The 21728-nt window shown below is 38.0% G+C and overlaps 3 protein-coding genes and 1 non-coding gene across 4 annotated transcripts; 3 read left to right on the top strand and 1 right to left on the bottom strand.

Moving 5' to 3' along the window:
- The first annotated feature begins 1176 nt into the window (after positions 1-1176).
- On the top strand, positions 1177-2524 carry LOC112167977 (protein phosphatase 2C 57-like). The gene is made up of 4 exons (XM_040505570.1): positions 1177-1486; positions 1788-1904; positions 2019-2073; positions 2163-2524. Exons 1-4 carry the CDS (start codon positions 1332-1334, stop codon positions 2208-2210), a joined length of 375 nt encoding a protein of 124 aa, XP_040361504.1. The 5' UTR covers positions 1177-1331; the 3' UTR covers positions 2211-2524.
- Positions 2525-7813: 5289 nt separating this feature from the next.
- Positions 7814-9215, bottom strand: LOC112166100 (photosystem I subunit O). The gene is made up of 4 exons (XM_024302866.2): positions 9022-9215; positions 8857-8926; positions 8569-8754; positions 7814-8071 (listed from the first exon to the last, which is right to left on the bottom strand). Exons 1-4 carry the CDS (start codon positions 9104-9106, stop codon positions 7981-7983), a joined length of 432 nt encoding a protein of 143 aa, XP_024158634.1. The 5' UTR covers positions 9107-9215; the 3' UTR covers positions 7814-7980.
- On the top strand, positions 8342-8413 carry TRNAQ-CUG. Its single transcript has one exon. It is a non-coding gene; the product is annotated as a tRNA-Gln (tRNA).
- An 11591-nt stretch (positions 9216-20806) lies between the features above and the next one.
- LOC112203887 (protein DOWN-REGULATED IN DIF1 11-like) lies at positions 20807-21208 on the top strand. Its single transcript, XM_024344791.1, has one exon. The coding sequence runs from the start codon at positions 20807-20809 to the stop codon at positions 21206-21208; it is 402 nt and encodes a 133-aa protein (XP_024200559.1).
- Positions 21209-21728: the final 520 nt, after the last annotated feature.

The following is a 21728-nucleotide window of genomic DNA, read 5'->3' as shown; positions in this document are numbered from 1 at the left end:
GAAAATTTATATGTTCAGTATGGACGTGACAATACTTAGCTGCTCGTGTTCTTCTTAATAGACAGTGTAAGTGACTTATTTTTTATGTTTTTCTCTGAAAACACTAAAGTAATTTCAATTTTGGTACACATGATTTTTATTTGAAATTAGTTTTTACAGTTATATATCATTAGTGAACGTAGTTCAGTCTCTAGAGTTCAAATCTCCATCCTCATTTTTTTTTTTTTTTGCTTTGGCTTAGGCATAATGGCCACTGGAGCAATCAATGTGGTACGAGGTTCAAGGTCATCAGTTGAAGAATTGATACAAATATACACTCTGAAAGGTTCAGTAATTGCTCTCCGTTTACTCAAATGTTGTTGTGCTAGACATCTCACCATCGTTTATAAATTAACATATAATCTCTAAGATGCTGTATGCTATTTAGTGCATTTCTGTAATTCATTCCAACTTGGTGCATAGCATGGTCTCTAAAGTGATATTCATTGTTCTTTGTTGATTTTTACAGCTGAAACTTATTATAGAATTATACTAGGCTGCTTGCAACCCATTCTTTTAGTCTGATACTTCTTTTAAGGCCAAAAGGCAAATAGAAAAAATTTATATGTTAGGAAAGGGTCCATTAAAAACACAAACTAGGAACATGAAATTATGATTACTAGGGACACCGATACAAGCGATACAAGCGAGAACATTGGTTCTAGTCGTCAGGAAATAAGAAGATAAAGAGAAAATATTGAGGGGTACCAAGGAGGCTGATGGATCTCTTATGAAGCATCAATCACTGCAACTATATTTGCTTGAGTACAGTATAAATACAAAGTATATGAGGAATTTCACAGAACTAGATAGTTATAGTTATATATATTTTAATTCGCAATCTTGAAATTATTACTGTTTGACAATAACTATTGATGTCGCTTTCTCATTCTATGAAGGTTGGAGGAGTTCCTTTTTTTTCTCCCTTCTCTTTCTTTCTCTCTATTCAACTTGAGGACAGATTTAGGATCATAATAGACCACTTAGACATACAAAGCCACATCTTGTGCTAGTATACGTAAAATGTACATGTAAAATCATCTTTCATTCTCTTTTCCCTTGATGATAGCACAGAATGATCTTGAGTTTAATTTCATTGCTGCTTCAATGATCTTGGAAATTCCTTATATTCATATAAGTAAAGCAGCTTCGTTTATTTAGAAGCTATCATTGTCAAGTTTTCCCAGTTCTTTTATTGTGATTCGATGTATCATGTGAATATATTTTTTCATATCAATTAACTATCATCTATGTAATTTATTCTAGCATGTGACCATTTTCTGGTAACTTTGATGATTTCAAATGGTTTATTTGAATCTTCTCCAGTCATGAATTGCACAGTTTGTGTTCTCTATGATGAAAAAGTTCTTTTGATGCAGCCTTACCAACCTGGTTATACTGCCCCATCACCTCCCCCTCAGTCTGACGACACTACTGTTGATATCAGGCAAATTCACAATTTACATAGGCCTTTTAACTTGGTTCACAATCCCACAATTTACATTATGGGATTTTTTTTCTTATGGTTTTTCAGAATTAAATTTTGGAAAGATGGCAGGATGTATATATATGATAGTGCTCTTTGTATTACAATCTTCAGGCCAATATGGTGTAGACATTGTCTGTTTTGACCTTTTATCTTTTGCTTCTTGAATTTGCTTCGCAGTGAGGCACAGACAGTTCTTTATTTTTACTTTAGTATATCGTAAAATCTCGATTATAAAACTGCTCCTTTTATGTTTTGCCAGTGTTCAATTCAGTGGAGACCTTGTTACTGCATCTCCAGACGTTTATCAAGCAAGTCTAGGGGCAGACTCAGAATTTCTAGTGTTAGCATCTGATGGTTTATGGGATTACATAAACAGGTAACGTGACACTCTTGATTGCTCAGTATAAATGTCAGCCAATTGTCATATTATCTCTTCAATCTATTCACAAGAAGACTAGTCACCTTAAATTTTTGTTGCTGTCAATTACAGTTCAGATGCAGTTTCTTTTGTAAGGAATCAGCTTCGACAACATGGAGATGTCCAGGTATATATGGCCTACACATTTGTATTTGGAAAAGTACATTGATCCCAGAACAGTGCTTAACTACAAATACTTTCTGTTTCTGATTTCAGCTAGCTTGTTATGCGCTTGCTGAAGCTGCTCTGGCAACAACTAATTGAATGGATTGTGTTTATTCTGACCATAGCGCTGGATTATGTCAGGAAAGTCCAAAATGCTTGAAATTTTGGTTGCTTGAAACTTTTATTTTTTTGATGACATGGTTGCTTGAAACTTTGGTTGCTATTGTTTTGCATGTATTTTGGTGAATGTCATATATCTAATTTTGGTTGCTGTTGGTTGCTTGGATTATGCTTATTGAAATTTTGGTTGTCAATTACTAAGTGGCATATATGTAATGCTCAAATTACAAATTTTTGTCAAGGTTGTCCAGAATACATAATGTACAATGACAACTATAGATTCTTTTCTGCAATTTTGTCCATTATTAAGTGCAAACCATTTTGTTTTAGTGGGAGAGAAGAGGAAGGCAGCATATCCCAGGAAGATATGGATGTGGGAGTGGGCAAAATTTATGGTCAAGACATATATGTAAGCATTGTGCTGGACATATATATATATATATATATATATATATGTATCAGTTGAGACTTAATTTGTTCTTTAGATTTGGTTGGACATGAGTTGGTGCTAATACTTTGAATTGATAATGTAAGATTTGTGAGAATGATGTATGAGAATGTAGCAAATGACATTGGAACTTCGAATTCCATATCTGCCTATTACCATATCAATTGTGCAGATTCAATTCCAACAACATTTATTGGATTAGTAACTGCTGTTGTAGTGCAAACTATCACACAACACAAAAGTTCAAAAAGGCATTACACATATTGTCTGAGGAAAATTCAGACAACACTTTTATCTAGCAACTTGTCATATTAAAGCTATTTGGACAACAAGAAGGAAAAATAAGTGTGGTATGAGATTCATTCAAGGCAACAAATGCATTAATGTCAATGTTATCTTAAATAATATTCAGACAACATTAACATCCTCAAAAATGTTACATAACGTTAAATTCAGACGATAAGAAAAAACAATGTGTGGTTTGAAATTTATCCAAGACAACACATGGATCCGAAATATTGTCATATGACTTGCATTTCAGACAACACTGAAATCCAGATAACTGTTATCTTAAATGAAATTTAGACAACATAAGGAAACTAGAAGTGTAGTCTTCGGTTCATGCAAGACAACACCATCTTCGAACAAGTTGATATTTGAACAGCACTTGACACAACATCAGGTAATCAAAAATGCTTGTTTGAGTTTTACTTCACACATCATATTTCTTACATTATTGTCGTTGGAGATTTTTAACAGACAACACAGCCTTGGAAAGATTGTTGTGCTTGATGAATTTCACTCAACACCCAACCAATAAGCTGTTGTCTGATTTCACACCCGACAACAGACTACCGCCATGAATCAAAATTTGGTAAATTTAGACAACATATATTTAGGTACACATGTTGTGTGAATGATCAGAGAGACAATTAAAAAAGAATGTTGTCTGATGGGGGAGATCAGACGTCATGCCAGTTTACAACATCTCCATTTTCATTCAGACAACAAGCTTTTGACTGTTGTCTGATTCACTTTGTGTAGTAGTGTGAGAAACGAGATTTCGATTTTACGATATATTTTTTGAATGTTGTGACTAGCAAGGCTAGTCGGTTTATCGTTTTGAAATTCTTGGATTTAAAGCTAAATGTGTTTTCTTATTGTTGCATGCATCAGATTTTTAAGAGAATAAATGTGGGAAAGTATGAAATCATTTTTCTTTTAAATTGTTTATTTTTGTCCACTCACGCTAACGTTTTTCGTCTACTTTCCGCTGGACCTTTCGGTTTCTAATACCCAGTTTACAAGCGTTATTAGTTGAGGTCGGGCGTACATGGTTCGAGGCATAGTTGACGAATCGCTTCCGCACTTCTTCGTTTGGCTCTGATCTATTGTGGGTTAATGTTTTGGGTAGTCCACGTTAGGGGTGACTCAGCCAATTCTTGGTAGAGTTATCTCTAAGGTGGACCCCGCAGGGCCACCTCGGATTTTAGGGTGAAATCCGAGGCAGGTCCTGTCAAATTTACCCTAAAAAAATAAGCGGAATGAAATTGGATCTACTCATGCATGCATCAAAACCACAAAACTGTCATTGAGGTATTAGAACCTTCCTTATTGTATTTTAAGTCCTTACTTTAACAAAAAATAAATAAATTATTGTAACAAGACCGACTAAGAGTATCTTTATTAGACTCTCTATTTTGGCTCCTTAGCTATTCTATAGAGCATGTTTAACTTTTTATAAATTTTAGCAGCTACATCAAACTCTTAAGTGATTTTCCATTTTAACTTTTAGCTATCTCACTTTAAATATAAAGAGCAAGGTGAGGCTCTCTATTATTTTTGTTAATTTAAAACATTCATTTCAAATCATTCTATATATTTTATTAATACATTTAAACTATTTTTTCTTTATGCAATAAATAATATAAATTCAGATCTACCTAATATACAAAGAACTGATGCAAATGTATTTCTAAATTGGCTAACTATAATAACTTTTTAACTACTTTGACTAAAATTTGGTTTTAAATGCTCTAAAGACATTTATTAAGATATTTCTGGTTGAATGAAAGTGAAAAACCAAACTAAAAAATAATAATATAATTTGACATTACATTAGTAAAAGCATTAAAATAAAACTAAAAGGAATGAAATTGGATATCTTCAAAACTTAAAAGACAGCATGCTACTTCTTAATATCGTGAAGGTTGATTGTTTGGCAATTTATAAATATAAAATCAATCTTATGTAATGACCTGCACGGGTGGGTGCTAGAGGCACTTCTTTGCTATCTTGAAATGTGCATACTCATATCGCAATAGCAAGACACGTTTTCGAGTGGAAGCCGAAAAACTAAACTTGGCAAGTACTAGAGTCACGAGCAGGCTACTTTGTGCACTACATCCCATATCACTCAAGTGAGGGAAGGTGAGGTGTTTTATATGTGTATACTCACATTCATATAGCAAGATGTATTTTAGGGTGGAAACCAGACAACAGAATTGTCATGGTGGGGCTCAAAACAGACATAATCTTGTTACATAGGGTGGGTGTTGGAAGCACTAGCAAGCTACCTTGTGCTCTATATTCCTACATCGCTCGGGGGAGAGAAGGTGATGTTCTTTGTATGTAGAGGCTCACATCCCAATGGGAAGACATGTTTTGGGGTGGAAGCCCAAGTACGAAATTGTGTGGGCATGGTCTAAGGGGGACAATATCATCTAAAATAAAGTGATACTTCTCCATTTTTGTATGAGCCAATCGACTCATCTGACCTTAGCTTTTTATGTTCCACTTATGTGATATTTCTAGTTCCACACATCTTGTAAATTCTTCGTTGAGCCCTCAGTCTCTTAAAAATTCTGTGATTTTTCATCATTGTTTGTATCTTTTTTGGTAAAACCTTCAGTTCCAATAGATTGAAGCCACTAGTGTATAAAAATTCACCTATTCACTTCAATTCTTATCTTCTTTTAAGCCTTAAACATTTCATATATATTTTTTTTTGACTGGTGAAACTTTCATTGAACCAAAATCAGAATAGTACATACACCAAATAAGCAAAATTAGGCCTACATTGGTACACAACTATTCCATAAGAATTAAGTGCTCCAGTTCTATTACAAATAATAAGTGTCTCGCCTTCAAAGGGAAAAATATAATTTGCTAGCCACCCATGGCGAGCACGGAATTGTAGTACTTGAACATCTAGTACTTCTAAGAAGACACATAGAAGCACCACTTGCCAGTATAGGCTAACCAACTTTCAAATTATCAAGCAGTTGTAACCTCCTTTCCCCTTAGGGTTGGAGTTATCAAACCTTTTAGGAAAAGAAAACAGGGGCAAGTCATCCTTCCCACACTAGCTTTCTTCTTAGAACCATTACGCTTTTTTTGGTCTTCACCGGATTTGAGCTTGAACCAGCAACAACATTCTTCTAAGGAGCCTTGTTTTTACTTCAAGTAAAGATCCTCTCTTAACCTCCTTATCTGCCTAACCTACCTAAGCTTTCAACAACAAAATGACACGTGTAGTCTTATATTGATTTCGTACTTTTTTTTTTATCCCTGCGGTTGAAATACTCTCTCTCTCTCTCTCTCTCTCTCTCTCACTCTCATTAGACAGAGCTTTTTCCATCTACTCCGATTCGCTCCGCTTCGCCCTCGATCCAAATAGCTTCGTGCCGCCGACAAGAATTCTGTGCCAAATGAAAAGCTCACTTCGGAGGCTTAGAGCAATGATCGAAGGTTTTTCGTCCTTCATCATAATCGATGCTCTTTTTCTTTCAATTTTTTGACAGATCTCTCTCCCTCTCTAATGGAACAAACTTTCTTATGCTTCAATTTCATCGTCCTCTGTTTTTCGAGAGAGGTAGGCTATGAATTTGCAACTCTTTCTGACTATTGAACAACAATTAGAAACATCAAATAAGAAGAACAAAGGAAAGTAATGGCAAGAGTGAGATAAAATCAGGGAGGCAACAATTGAAAATAAGCTCTGCTATGACCATGATTTTAGAGGAAGATGATGAAGGGTTGAAGAGGTCTGGGTTTGAAGAAGACCATGATTTTAGAGGCAGCTGATCAAGGGTTGAAAAAGTCTGGGTTTGGGTTTGAAGAAGATAAAGGAGCAGTACTTGGTCGTGAAATTAATGAGCAGGGATTGAAAAAAATAAAATAACAGTATAGTGGAGAAAAGTTGATATCATGAGCCGTTAGATACCTCCTATACACGTGTTACCCTGTTGTTGAAAGTTTAGGTAGGTTAAGCAGATAAGAAGGTTAGGAGAGGATCCAGCTCCTTTTTACTTCCCCTAGGGGGCTCCCTCTTCTTCTCAGCCTTCAACATAGGAATCATTAGAGTACAAAGGGCATGAGGCATCATTAGTTAAGTTTCTTCTTTTTCTTTGCTCATTGTTGTTTCGGGAAACAAATCCAAGAAAGAAAAATTTTTTGAATTTTGGAGAAGGTGCCATACGAAACTCCATTTTGAGATAATAACAGTATCTAACTGCAACACATACTAAGCAAATTCTTCAGAAGCACGGTCCTTGGAAGCCAGGCCCTATATGGAATATCGATACTACTTTATATTGTTTCAGTACAGAGTGTGTCCTGAGACGCATGATACATGACCGTTGCATCTCAACCAATGACCGGTAATTTTGTCATCTAGTGAGGCTGAACTTTGGGCTTTTGTTTCTCCAACTTTTGCCAAAGGGCCGGGTCCATTGTCTGGCCCACAATCTCAGAATAAGTGCTGACCACCAAAACAATCTCGAAATGGGAAGAGTTTTCAGCTGTCTCAAAATGAGACTACATCTTTTGCTAGTTGGAGATGGAATTTTTGGAAGCCAGTCTCAAAATGAGTTCTAGGACTAGGATCGATTGGAGTTGACCCTAGCCTCCATTAATTGGTTTAATTTCTAGTAGATGAATTTTGAAGTATGAAACAGTCCCGTGGCCTTTAATCTCATGATAAAACTTCATGTTAATTTTGATGATTTCACCCTAGTGAAGTAGGTCAAATGGTTACTTGTAAAAGTTCTTTTTGGAAGTTAAATAGAAGTGCAAACACATTATTTAGTGAGCTCGATTACAGTTCTGTAACTTTTGAAATCTAACCACAATATTTAGACTATAGAAATACTTGTGAGAAAAACCCTTCGTTATTTACATAGAGTACATAATATGCAAGAAATAATATGTTTGACCATTAAGGGAAGAAGAGAGTTGGAGAAATCAAGATAATTGACATCAAATACAGATTTTACATGACCTAATAAAAGAGGATCAAATTCAAAAGTACTTGTCAGTCCTTCCCTTGAAGCCAATCTGCCCAAAAGTAAGGGTGATGAAAAGCCCCAAGTGCCAGCAGATCAACCACAACCTGTTCAAAACAAAGAATGTAGATCCAAGTCATATTTATTCCCAGCAAAAATAAATACCGAATTCAATTTAAATTTTGGTTTGAAAAAAGAGTTCAAATAAATTAGAAACAACCAAACACACCCTATGCGTCATGTGAGGCAGGCTTTTTTATTCTTCTTTTTTCATGTTTAATTATTTTATTAGTTGTTTTATATTTATTGTTTTTAGCCTTTCCCAACATGAGAAGCTATTTAATAAAAACATACAGCAATGCCATTCGAGCAACATTGGTCCCATGGTCTAGTGGTCAGGACATTGGACTCTGAATCCAGTAACCCGAGTTCAAATCTCGGTGGGACCTTTATTTAATTTTTCCTCCTTTCATCCGTTACACATTTTTTTTTTTTTTTTTTTTTCCTTCAAAATGATCCGTTGCGTTTTTTTTTTTTTTTTTTTATAAATCAAATAAGCCACAAAAATTAAAAGAAAGTGCGTTAGTAGACTAGTGTTACTGACCAGAACTGGGAAGTGAGAGCTGGAGGTGTGGGGAAGTGAGCGAGCTCGGCTCCAATGCTCTCAAAGAAGAGCCCGGTCAAACTCTTGCCGTCGATCGCCGGAACGCTCGATGGCACCAACCATCCGATCAACCCGAACCCGATCACATTCAGATCCCTCCTCAGCCAATCACTCTGGAAGCTCATGCTATAATATTTATTCATGCATATGCATGGATTTAACCATCAGCTATATATAGTTACCCATAATTAAACATATAGCTCATTTTGTTTAAACAAAATAACTTACCAGGTGAACCTTCCTCCAGAAGCTTTTGCTTGCCTCAAAGGGCTCCTAACCATAACAGGCTTCACAAAGTCTGTAATTAATCAAAAGCGCGCGCATATTAGAGCTAGTATGGCACATTTTAGAGACAGCAGCGGAAGTTAAGAGGACGTTGATATAGTTAAGTACCTGAAGAGAGGCATGTCCTCTTGGACGAGAGCGAGCTTCCGAGGCCTATGACGGTCGTTGATGCGGTTGCGAAGCTTGTCGCCATCTCTGAACAGATTCTCTCTAACTCTGAGCTTCGGAGCGGTCGAGTCAGAAAGAAATGTAGGTGTTGGTGGTGGTTTGGAAACTTGAAAGGGGTAGGGTTTTGTCAGCTCTCTGAGATTGAGATTTTGTGGAAGATGGGTTGGATTTGCGTAATGGTATGGATGGGTTTTGCTTCAATGAGCTTCTGCCACCTGGGACTTCATGGATAAAGTGGGGACTCGTTCATCAAATACCACAAGGTGTTACATCATTAAATTTTTCAAGCTCAAGCATGTTGCAACTTGAATGTGATAATCCAAAATCCCTATATTAACGCATAGAAGATTAGATATATACAGAGGGATATTTATGATATTAAGGCAGGGAAAAAAAAAAATCCTTATGACAAAAGTCAGTTAAACAAGATTGTAACAAAAATAATAATAATAATCAGCTGAACAAGATTCTTTTTGCGAAATTAGCATAAATGGAGCGTCGAAGTCGAGATTCATCAAATATATGAAGGAGCTCTTTGTGAAAACTATAGTCGGGACCTATTTGTGTATAATCCTTTTTTTTTTTTGGGATAAAAGCTAAAGAAAAATTCAAAGAATAAATAATCCAAATTAACATCCACAAATAAATAAACTAAAAAAGAAAAAATGTAAGAGAAAACAAGGTTTCGAGAACAAACCTAATAACATGTTATACATATGTATGAGTAATGAAAAATCCTTAAAGTGATTATGCAATAGTGGCGGTTGATGACAACGTAGGGAAACGTCTGCGGGAGCCTTGAAAATAGTCATATTTTCTGTTTAACGTACAGCCTACCCATCCTGAAATTAGAACTGGGCATAATATATTGAAAATTCGGTATCACCCAACCAACACCGAAAAGAGCGGGTCGCTAACCACACCGAAAGCAAAATGGAGTCATTTTGCTACTTAACCAAACCGACCCACATCATTACGGTTCAAAATTGGGTCCGAGACTCCGAGTCATAAACCATTCGAATTAAAACCACCTGACCCGATTATTTCTTTAATTTTAATTTTATTTTTTAATATTTTTCTATTTTTGATTGGTTACACACCAAGCTTAAATGGTGTTGATTGCACCCAATCTGGAACCAATAACCCTAATCTCTAACTCAGCAGCACGACTTCATTTCTCTCAGTTTTCTCTTCTGAAAACTCTCACTTCTCTTTCGACCTTTCCCAGAACGTTGCCCAGAGCCCCAGACCAAATCCATTCTTCTCTCTCAAATCTCTGACCAAAATGTTACTCTAACTGAAACCATGACATCTTCATTCTTCTATTCTCGGACATGAGCCCGTGAGGGTAAGATTTCTCTTCTCTTCTTTTCTTGATCTCTCTCTGGTTTTAGAAAGTGTATAAAAGTCTTGCAATTAAAATTTTCTTCATTTTTTTTTTTCAACTTTTCTTCTTAAATTTTGGTTTGGGGCTTCTGAGTTATCATTTTCAAAATTGATTCTCTTATTTAAAATTTTAAATTAGGATTTTGATATCCAAAACTAGGGTTATGGGTTTGTAAATTGATTTAGGGCAATCTAATTTCATTCAATTAGGGATTTCAATTTGGGTCTTTCTGATTTCATTCACTTAGGGTTTCGAAATTAGGGTTTTTAATTTAGGGTTTTCTGATTTCATTCAATTAGACTAGGGTTCCGAAATTAGGGCTCTCTGATTTCATTCAATTAGATTAGGGTTTCAAAATTAGGGTTTTGAATTCAAATTGGGGCTTTCTGATTTGATTGAAATTAATTTAGGGTTTTGTATTTGCATACTATGGAATGGATATCCTTAACTTCGACTCTAACACGAACTTCTACACAAACTCCAATTGCAGATTCAAGCATTGGAAATCCCCCATACCGACTCCAACACTTACAGTTGATTTTGTGGTCCAGTACCACCAATTCAAGCACTTCCAAGAATTCTTGAAGAACCTGAAGGATCCACCAAGAACAAGAGGAAGAACACTTCACTAGTCTAGCAGCACTTCGATAAATTAAAGAATCCAGATGGGAGTATGATGAAACTAGCTTGTTTAATGAAAACCTACTCCAGTAACTCTAGAAGGTTTAGTACATCAGAAATGAGGACGCATTTGCTCTACCAATGTGGGCCGTGGCCGATTTATGTCCCGAATATGAAGCAGAAGTATTAGCTGAAAGTGGAGGTAATTTAATTGCTGCAGGTGCTAAAATGGTGGTTCGTGATGAACTACCATTTTCTTTTGTTGAGAATCCAGGGTTTATAGACTTCATTAAAGGTGACTCGGCAGTAATTTAGGCCATGTCTAGGAGAACCACAGCTAGAGATATTAATTTGGAAGCTTTATCAAGCTAAGAGGGAGAGGATTAGGGGGTGTTGATATCACTTATACCACATACCGCCAAGCATAAGCAACGACCTCATAGGTGGGTCCCGCGACATGGTTAGTTCCTCCTACGACATGCATTCGGTAGTCCGACACCCGAGCTACCTCACTATGGTGGAAGTCGGCCGGTACCACGTAGGGAGGCCACCCTCCCATGATCTCCAAGAGGCTTCAAGGGAAGCAAATATGTGTATTATGTCCCACCTCGGAAATGTAAACTAGATGGGGACTTCCTTACACATGAAGCTCTCGCCGCATGCTTCGCAAAGTTTCATTAAAGTTGTACTTACACCAATCATGTGCACGCATTACTTACTAACTATTGGCGCAATAACTCTTTATCATTATTTTCTTAATGACTGTGCAGCGTTATATAACAATTTACATTAATTAGTTATTACATAGACATGAGGACATCACTCGTTACCCAAAAAGCAAATCACTGCTTTATTTTAAGTGCATTCTTTAACCACTCCTCAAATCAATCACATGAGGAGCCCTAATTCTTTTTCATCTACAAAAAGTTACTTCTGCTTCAACAAAAGTCTACAAGGTCAGAGTTTAAAAAAAAAAAAAATACTGAGTAGGATATTTTTCTCCAAAAGAACTTAAGAAGAGTCAATTTTTTCTTGTTGACAATATCACAGTAATTTATTATTCGTTTTACCGGAAATCATTGAATTTATTACGAAGGATAAGATTATACATGATGAATTCTAAGTGGTAAATTAATTTTCCAAAACGCAAAGATTCGGGGTGACAAATGGGCTAACCCGGCCAGTCGGTCCATTCGTGCTTGAACAAGCCCGTTTAATTTTTTGTCCACAGTTATTTCCTAAACATATTTTGATTGTGGAATTGTCTAGAATTTTGAGAATTTAAATGATCTGATACATAAATAGTGTAATATATAATGACCACTTGTTGGATACTTATCTGCATTTAAAACTTGATAATTTAGCGGTAAATCATTTAAACGTAATCGAGCTATCGAAACACGTACGCACTGTTTAAATGTAACTCTCTTATTTAGAGCCGATAGGCAATTAAACACGTTACTTCTTTTAAAGAGCGCATAAGCGTTTACACAGTTAGTTCATTTGAGTCTTAAATGCGGTTATGTTTTCTCCCTTATAAATATATTATCACATGAAACTAAACTCCAACAAAGCGATCATTACCAGAAAACACATTCGTGAGTAATCACATAACATTGCAAAGGGAGTTATGGCCGGACCACGCAGGTGCCATCTTTTGGTGATTTTTCTCTTGCAGGTGACATTAAATGCTTTTGCAACCCCAACACTGGAGGGGCCAGCAAATGTTAAAGACTGTGAAAGACAGTTCACAGAAAAGTGCGGGATCGAAGTAGGAAACAGCATTTTCAATAATGGATTTTTGAGTGATGATTGTTGTCGAGATCTTGTAAAGTTGGGTAAACCATGCCACGATACCTTCCTCAACACGTCCCTTGCGGCACGTCATCCTAGTGCAAACAAAGCTCAAACTTTGGCAAAGGGCGAAAAAATTTGGACAGAGTGCGTTGCCATCGACAATTCAGACAAACACGAGACCAAGCCGGTAAAGGAATGCTTGGAAAAGTTCCCCCCTAAGTGCGGAGAGGAAATAGAGAAAAGCGTTTATCAAGGTACGGTTGTGACTGATGCTTGTTGTCGTGATCTTGTCTCATGGGGAAAATCATGCCACGATATCATCGCAGAGCGAAATCACGATGTACGTCATCCCAGTGTCAACAAGGCACAGGCTTTGGCAAGTAGCGAAAAAGTTTGGAATCTATGTGCCGCAATCTCACGTTCACCTGCTTCTTCTCCATCGAATTAGAAAAATTAAATCGGTTACTAGACATGATATGATATGAAATACGCGATATTTTTTTTTATTAGATCATAAATTTTATTCTTCATTTTAGAAAATGGCTCTACTGTTTGTGTTTAAATTATTACATTTTGCATTTCCACAATACATGCACATCGAAGAACACAATACACCTACAATTAAGCGCCCAATTTGCACATCGGTCTCGAATGCCTATTTTCTAGTAATGTTTCTTAAAAGGCCCGTAAGCTGTCCGACGGATGTTAGATTTGGAGATATTGTAATACAACATGTGTAAACTTCAGTGCTCAATTTTATTAGTCGGCGTGTACGTGAATAAGCGGCAAGTCTTATTCCTCAAAATGCTGTACAACTTTAAAGTTTATTGGTTGCATTAGCAAATGGAAGATGTTTGCTGACAATAACATCTAAAGCTTCACTTCTAAAATAAAATGATAATGATAATTGCTAAGATTAAAGTGAGTCAAAGAGAGTAAGAACTTGGGAAATATTGAGAGAATGAATTGTTTGATATATTATTACACCCATTCTGTGGTGTATATAAACATATTACAATTGTACTACAACGTACTATAACTACTGTACTACACAACATATACAAGGTAAGTAATTATAACAATATATTTGCTTGTAGTCTATTCCTAATAGAGGATGATGACTCACACTAACACTCCCCCTCAAGTTGGCGCATATACATCAACCATGTCCAACTTGCTTAGTGAGTCATAAAACTCCTTCCAGGAAACTCCTTTGGTAAGTACATCTGCAAGTTGCTCTTCAGTTGGAACAAAAGGAAAGCTAATAATTTTGGCATCTACCTTCTCTTTTATAAAGTGACGATCAACCTCCACATGCTTAGTACGATCATGCTGTACTGGATTCTGTGATATGTCAATAGCTGCCTTGTTGTCACAATACAATTGCATGGAACTTTTGAGTTTGAAACCTAGATCACGTAACAGATTTCTCAGCCACAACAATTCACACACTCCGTGAGCCATACCTCTATACTCGGCCTCTGCACTAGAACGTGCCACAACTTTCTGTTTCTTACTCTTCCATGTCACCAAATTACCTCCCACAAAGGTAAAGTAACCTGATGTCGACCTCCTGTCTGTGATATTTCCAGCCCAATCTGCATCTGTGAAGTCACAAACCTCAAGGATGTTGTTGTGTTTAGAAAACAGCACTCCTCTTCCTGGAGCTGATTTCAAGTACTTCAGAATTCGCATAACAGCATCCATGTGACTCTCACTCGGATTATGCAGGAATTGACTCACCACACTCACTGCATATGCAACGTCTGGTCTAGTATGAGCCAAATAAATCAAGCGCCCAACTAACCTCTGATAGCGAGCTCGATCAGTAGGTACCTGATCTGGATACTCAGCTAAACAATGGTTCTGCTCAATAGGAGTGTCAATAGGTCTGCAATCCAACAAACCTGTCTCTGTCAGCAAGTCAAGAACATACTTCCTCTGGCACAGATAGATTCCTTCTCTCCCCCTGGCTACCTCAATTCCTAAGAAGTACTTAAGTTCACCCAAGTCCTTCATCTCAAACTCAGACGCTAGCTGTCTCTGCAGTCTATCCATCTCATCAGTATCATTACCAGTGATTACCATATCATCCACATAGATAATTAGAGCTGTTACCTTCCCTTGTTGATGCTTGAGAAACAAGGTATGGTTAGAGTTGCTCTGCCTGTAACCAACCTTTCGCATGAACTGTGAAAGTCTTCCAAACCAAGCATAAGGTGATTGTTTGAGACCATACAGAGATTTTCTCAATTTGCATACAAACTCTCCAGGAGAAGCAACTACATACCCTGGTGGAAGGCTTATGTATACTTCCTTGGCTAACTCTCCATGAAGAATTGCATTCTTGACATCAAATTGTAGGAGTGGCCAGTTTAAACTAGCAGCGAACGAGAGGAAAACCCGAATAGTATTCATCTTGGCAACAGGAGCAAAAGTTTCATCATAGTCTATACCATACGTCTGAGTAAATCCCTTTGCTACAAGACGTGCTTTGTATCGATTCACTGATCCATCTGCATTATACTTCACGGTAAACACCAAACGACAACCTACAGCCTTCTTGCCTTGTGGTGGAGGCACGAGTTGCCAAGTGTTGTTCTTCTGCAATGCCTCCATCTCTTCATCCATAGCCTTCCTCCACTTTGGATCCCCCAATGCATCCTGCACTTTGTTAGGTACTGATACAGTAGATATTTGATTCACAAAAGATTCATATGACTTAGATAACCTCCTAGTAGACATATAGTTGGCTACTGGGTATTTTGATTTGGCAGTAAGAGTAGGTTCATATCTTTTGGGTGATTGACCTCGAGTGGTCCTATGTGGTAACACATATTGCTCAACATTAGACTCACTACTACTAGTATCAGTGGGTGGACATACCTCAAATGGGTGATCTTCAGCACCAGGAAGCTGTGGGTCAGGGGTAGAAGTGATGGCAGGAGGGGCAGGTGTTGTGTCTTCAACCTCATTCTGAGGGATGGAACTGGAAACTGGTGCTTCTGGTGCTTCTGCTGCTGGAGGCGGCGAGTTAATATTCTCAACCGGATCCGTCAAAATACTACCTCCTGGATGTGTGGCTTCTCCTTCTCCTTCTGATTCCTCCCCCTCTCCATGATATAGCTCTTCAAAATATGAATTCTCCCCCTGAAGAGCTGTAGCTGAAGATGAGAAATAACTCATGTCTTCAAAGAAAGTAACATCCATAGTGACATAATACTTTCTAGTTGGTGGATGATAACACTTGTACCCCTTCTGAGAACCTCCGTAGCCAACAAACACACACTTAAGGGCCCGGGCATCCAACTTAGACCTCTGATTTTTTGGTACATGGACAAAAGCAACACAACCAAAACACGAGCGGGAAGATTATGAAATGAGGGTAAGGAGACATGAGAGGAAAGAACCTCAAAAGGAATTCTGCCCTGAAGGACACTGGATGGAAGACGATTGACAAGATGAGAGGAAGCATGTATGGCATCGCCCCAAAGATACTTAGGCATATGAGCACTAAAAAGAAGAGCACGAGCCATATCAAGTAAATGACGGTTTTTCCTTTCAGACACTCCATTTTGTTCTGGTGTTTGTGGACACGTGGTTTGGTGAACAATCCCATGGGTTTTAAAAAACTCTTGAAACACATGGTTAACATACTCCCCCCCATTGTCAGAACGAAGGACTTTAAAGGTGCTATGATATTGTGTTTGAACAAGAGTACGAAATGTTTGAAAAGCAAGAAAGACTTCATCTTTGGTTTTGAGAAGAGCAACCCATGACAATCTCGTACAATCATCAATAAATAACACAAAGTATCTCATACCCGATACAGTGGGCTCTCTAGAAGGTCCCCAAACATCAGAATGAATCAACTCAAAAGGAGTAACACTTTTATTACAAATACTAGGAGAATAAGTAGCACGATGACTCTTGGCCAAAATACATGTTTCACAATGTAAAACAGACTCATCCACACCAATAAACAGAGTAGGCATGGTTTTTTTCATAAAACTAAAAGATGGATACCCTAAGCGGCGATGCCACAACCAAATTTCACTCAACTTATCAGAATTCGAAGTCAAAGCGACTCGGGACTGTGCTCCTGGTTTCTCTCCTACGTATGTCTGATCCAGATGGAACAACCTGCCCCTCAGATACCCCCGACCGACTATCTCCCTGGTGAGAAGATCCTGAAAAATCACATACATAGGATAGAAGGGTACAGAGCATTTAGACTCAGTGTTCAACTGTGGGACAGATATCAAGTGATGAGATAAGTCAGGCACATATAACACATTATGAAGTTCTAAAGTGGGAGTAAGACGCACTGACCCTAACCCTAACACAGGAAAAGCCTCACCATTAGCATTAGTGACATAGGATACTGGTAGGGAAGACAATTCAATAAAATACGATTTGTCATAAGTCATATGATCGGAAGCACCAGAATCAATAATCCAAGTATCAGAACCAACAAAGTGAGAAACCTTTAAAGCCATACCAATCTTACCACGACCAGCTATAGAGGCTGTAGGAGTAACTCCACCTGCTGTATAATGATCTTGTCCAGTCACGCCATAGAAATCTGGTTCTTGGACCAATTGAACAGCAGCTGCTTTCGCCTTAGGACGATAACCTTGCTTTTTAGGTTTGAGGTGCGGATTCAGCTTCCAGCAAGTCTCCCGAACATGCCCAAGGTCGGTGCAATAAGAACACTGAGGATGAGAACGATTGGTGAAGCCTGGTGGAAGTCCTTGCTGATGAACTGGTACTGATTTCTGCTGCTGAAGAAAAGGTGCTGGTGCTTGAATAGCTAGGCTAGATACTTCAACTTGCGCCTGTTTGAGACTTTCCTGCTGAGACTCATCCTTACGAATGTATGTGAAAGCTGTGGTCAAGCTAGGAGGATCTGGCATTCTAAGCAACTCTCCCTTGACACTGCTATGCTTCTCATCAAGCCCTCTCAGGAATACATGAACCCGTTCTAGCTCCTTCTCCTTCTAGTACCACACAAGATCTTCCTGATTCTTGATCTTGCAAGGACGCTTCTGATCAATTTCAGCCCATATATTCTTCAGCTTGGTGAAATACATAGCCACTGGTTGCCCATGCTGTTGCATACTGGCTGCTTTGCACATCAATTCATGAACCTGTATAAAATCGGACTCGTTGGTATACAAATCCCCCAACGTCTTCCATATTGTTTCAGCAGTCTCACATTCTTCCACCAACTGTAGCACATCTTCAGTCATGGCTTTGAATAAGAGAGCCATCACAGATCCATCATCATCCTCCCACTTAGCATAAGTGGCCGCATCTTCCTCACTAGGAGCTTTAATTGTCCCAGTCACGTGCCCCATCTTGTGTATGCCACGAAGATGGACAGACATAATCTTCTTCCATGTTCGAAAATTGGTGCCATTGAGTTTTGGACCTCCAAAAGAACCCCCGTTTGAATTTCGGACAGAAACCTCAATCTTTTGGACCTCATTGATCTTAGAACCCTGTCCTTCACTTTCATCACCACCCATTGCAACACAATAGTAGCAGTAATCACACAATCACAGAATATGCAGCGGAAAAGACAGAAGACTCAAAGAGAAAGGTTATAATAGAACGTGCAGATTTTTTATTATTTTATTTTATTTTATTTTTTATTTTATTTTATTATTATTATTATTATTATTATTTTTTTTTTTGGAGAACCTGTTGCACGGGTCGGGTTGAGGCACGAGTCGACAGCAACGTGGTACCGGGTCGGGTTGACTTGCCGGGGTGACGCCTTGGTTGCAGAAGAAGCCGCCGATCTGGTAATCACAGAACAACGCCGGTCGTAATCAAGAGAGGACGACGCTGGTCTGGATTGATGAAAGGAGCGGCGGTGATCTGGGGCTGAAGCCGACGTCGACTGGGCAAGAGAATGCCGACTGAATCGAGAGAAGCGACGACTGGGCAAGAGGAGCGACGACATCGACCGGGCAAGAGCAGCGACGGTGGTCTTAGGCTGAAGATGAGGCCGGTTGAACTCTGAACTGGAGGACGGCGATCTGTTAGATTGACACAAGGTCGGTCTCTAAAGAGACGAAGACCTGTCTTGATTAATAGTAGAAGACGGAAAAAAAATAAACCCAAACAAAGGGGTTTAGCTATGTATCAATTCCTTGGATCGAGGAAAAGAAAAGAAACTTAAGGAGACAAAGTCCTTTCGGATCTTTGCTCAGATACCAAGTCAAAGAGAGTAAGAACTTGGGAAATATTGAGAGAATGAATTGTTTGATATATTATTACACCCATTCTGTGGTACATATAAACATATTACAATTGTACTACAACGTACTACAACTACTGTACTACACAACATATACAAGGTAAGTAATTATAACAATATATTCCATTGTAGTCTATTCCTAATAGAGGATGATGACTCACACTAACAAGTGCATGCCGAAATTAAAGATTTTTTTAAATAAATTACGTACACTCTCGACAAATTGTTTTCCGAATTAACAAACACCATAAAGAATGCGTCAATCTGAAATATTTATAACTCTTCATACCACCTGCATAGTACTCAAATAATACCATGCAAGAAAACAAGACTTATTTCCAAATAATCACTAGCGGGACCCACTGGAACCACCACGACGTGACCGGTCGGCCCAGCCCCGGCGTGGACATATTCACAGAGGAGCATGCCTCTCCTACATCTGAATTGAATAGGACTCAACGTCCTCCAGCGCTTCTATAAAGCCAAAAATCTTCTACAACAGATAAGATCTCTGATCTAATTCTTCTCTCGACATTATCGACCATTACTGACTTAAGCGTCGAAGAGTTTTAGGCCGGCAAACCCGGTTTCTGTCTGACTTTTGTTGTGTTGGACCGATTGCGAGAAGAGAAGGAAAGGAGGCAAGACAGATTCGTGATTCCAGACCCCGACAGTAGTTTCACTCGTCGTAAGCCCCGGAAACAATAACCGTTCTAAATTTTTTATAGCAATCGCCAACGTCAAACATCGTGGCTGATGCAATTAAGACATTCGATAGAACGTTAAAGTTAAGTTACACATGTAACTCTTTATCATTAGTTATTACATAGACATGAGGAGATCACTCGTTACCCAAAAAGCAAATCACTGCTTTATTTTAAGTGCATTCTTTAACCACTCCTCAAATCAATCACATGAGGAGCCCTAATTCTTTTTCATCTACAAAAAGTTACTTCTGCTTCAACAAAAGTCTACAAGGTCAGAGTTTAAAAAAAAAAAAAATACTGAGTAGGATATTTTTCTCCAAAAGAACTTAAGAAGAGTCAATTTTTTCTTGTTGACAATATCACAGTAATTTATTATTCGTTTTACCGGAAATCATTGAATTTATTACGAAGGATAAGATTATACATGATGAATTCTAAGTGGTAAATTAATTTTCCAAAACGCAAAGATTCGGGGTGACAAATGGGCTAACCCGGCCAGTCGGTCCATTCGTGCTTGAACAAGCCCGTTTAATTTTTTGTCCACAGTTATTTCCTAAACATATTTTGATTGTGGAATTGTCTAGAATTTTGAGAATTTAAATGATCTGATACATAAATAGTGTAATATATAATGACCACTTGTTGGATACTTATCTGCATTTAAAACTTGATAATTTAGCGGTAAATCATTTAAACGTAATCGAGCTATCGAAACACGTACGCACTGTTTAAATGTAACTCTCTTATTTAGAGCCGATAGGCAATTAAACACGTTACTTCTTTTAAAGAGCGCATAAGCGTTTACACAGTTAGTTCATTTGAGTCTTAAATGCGGTTATGTTTTCTCCCTTATAAATATATTATCACATGAAACTAAACTCCAACAAAGCGATCATTACCAGAAAACACATTCGTGAGTAATCACATAACATTGCAAAGGGAGTTATGGCCGGACCACGCAGGTGCCATCTTTTGGTGATTTTTCTCTTGCAGGTGACATTAAATGCTTTTGCAACCCCAACACTGGAGGGGCCAGCAAATGTTAAAGACTGTGAAAGACAGTTCACAGAAAAGTGCGGGATCGAAGTAGGAAACAGCATTTTCAATAATGGATTTTTGAGTGATGATTGTTGTCGAGATCTTGTAAAGTTGGGTAAACCATGCCACGATACCTTCCTCAACACGTCCCTTGCGGCACGTCATCCTAGTGCAAACAAAGCTCAAACTTTGGCAAAGGGCGAAAAAATTTGGACAGAGTGCGTTGCCATCGACAATTCAGACAAACACGAGACCAAGCCGGTAAAGGAATGCTTGGAAAAGTTCCCCCTAAGTGCGGAGAGGAAATAGAGAAAAGCGTTTATCAAGGTACGGTTGTGACTGATGCTTGTTGTCGTGATCTTGTCTCATGGGGAAAATCATGCCACGATATCATCGCAGAGCGAAATCACGATGTACGTCATCCCAGTGTCAACAAGGCACAGGCTTTGGCAAGTAGCGAAAAAGTTTGGAATCTATGTGCCGCAATCTCACGTTCACCTGCTTCTTCTCCATCGAATTAGAAAAATTAAATCGGTTACCAGACATGATATGATATGAAATACGCGATATTTTTTTTATTAGATCATAAATTTTATTCTTCATTTTAGAAAATGGCTCTACTGTTTGTGTTTAAATTATTACATTTTGCATTTCCACAATACATGCACATCGAAGAACACAATACACCTACAATTAAGCGCCCAATTTGCACATCGGTCTCGAATGCCTATTTTCTAGTAATGTTTCTTAAAAGGCCCGTAAGCTGTCCGACGGATGTTAGATTTGGAGATATTGTAATACAACATGTGTAAACTTCAGTGCTCAATTT

This window comes from Rosa chinensis, chromosome 5 (assembly GCF_002994745.2).
Source record: "Rosa chinensis cultivar Old Blush chromosome 5, RchiOBHm-V2, whole genome shotgun sequence".
In the NCBI taxonomy this organism is placed as follows: domain Eukaryota; kingdom Viridiplantae; phylum Streptophyta; class Magnoliopsida; order Rosales; family Rosaceae; genus Rosa; species Rosa chinensis.
This window is presented reverse-complemented; position numbering and strand designations above follow the sequence as displayed.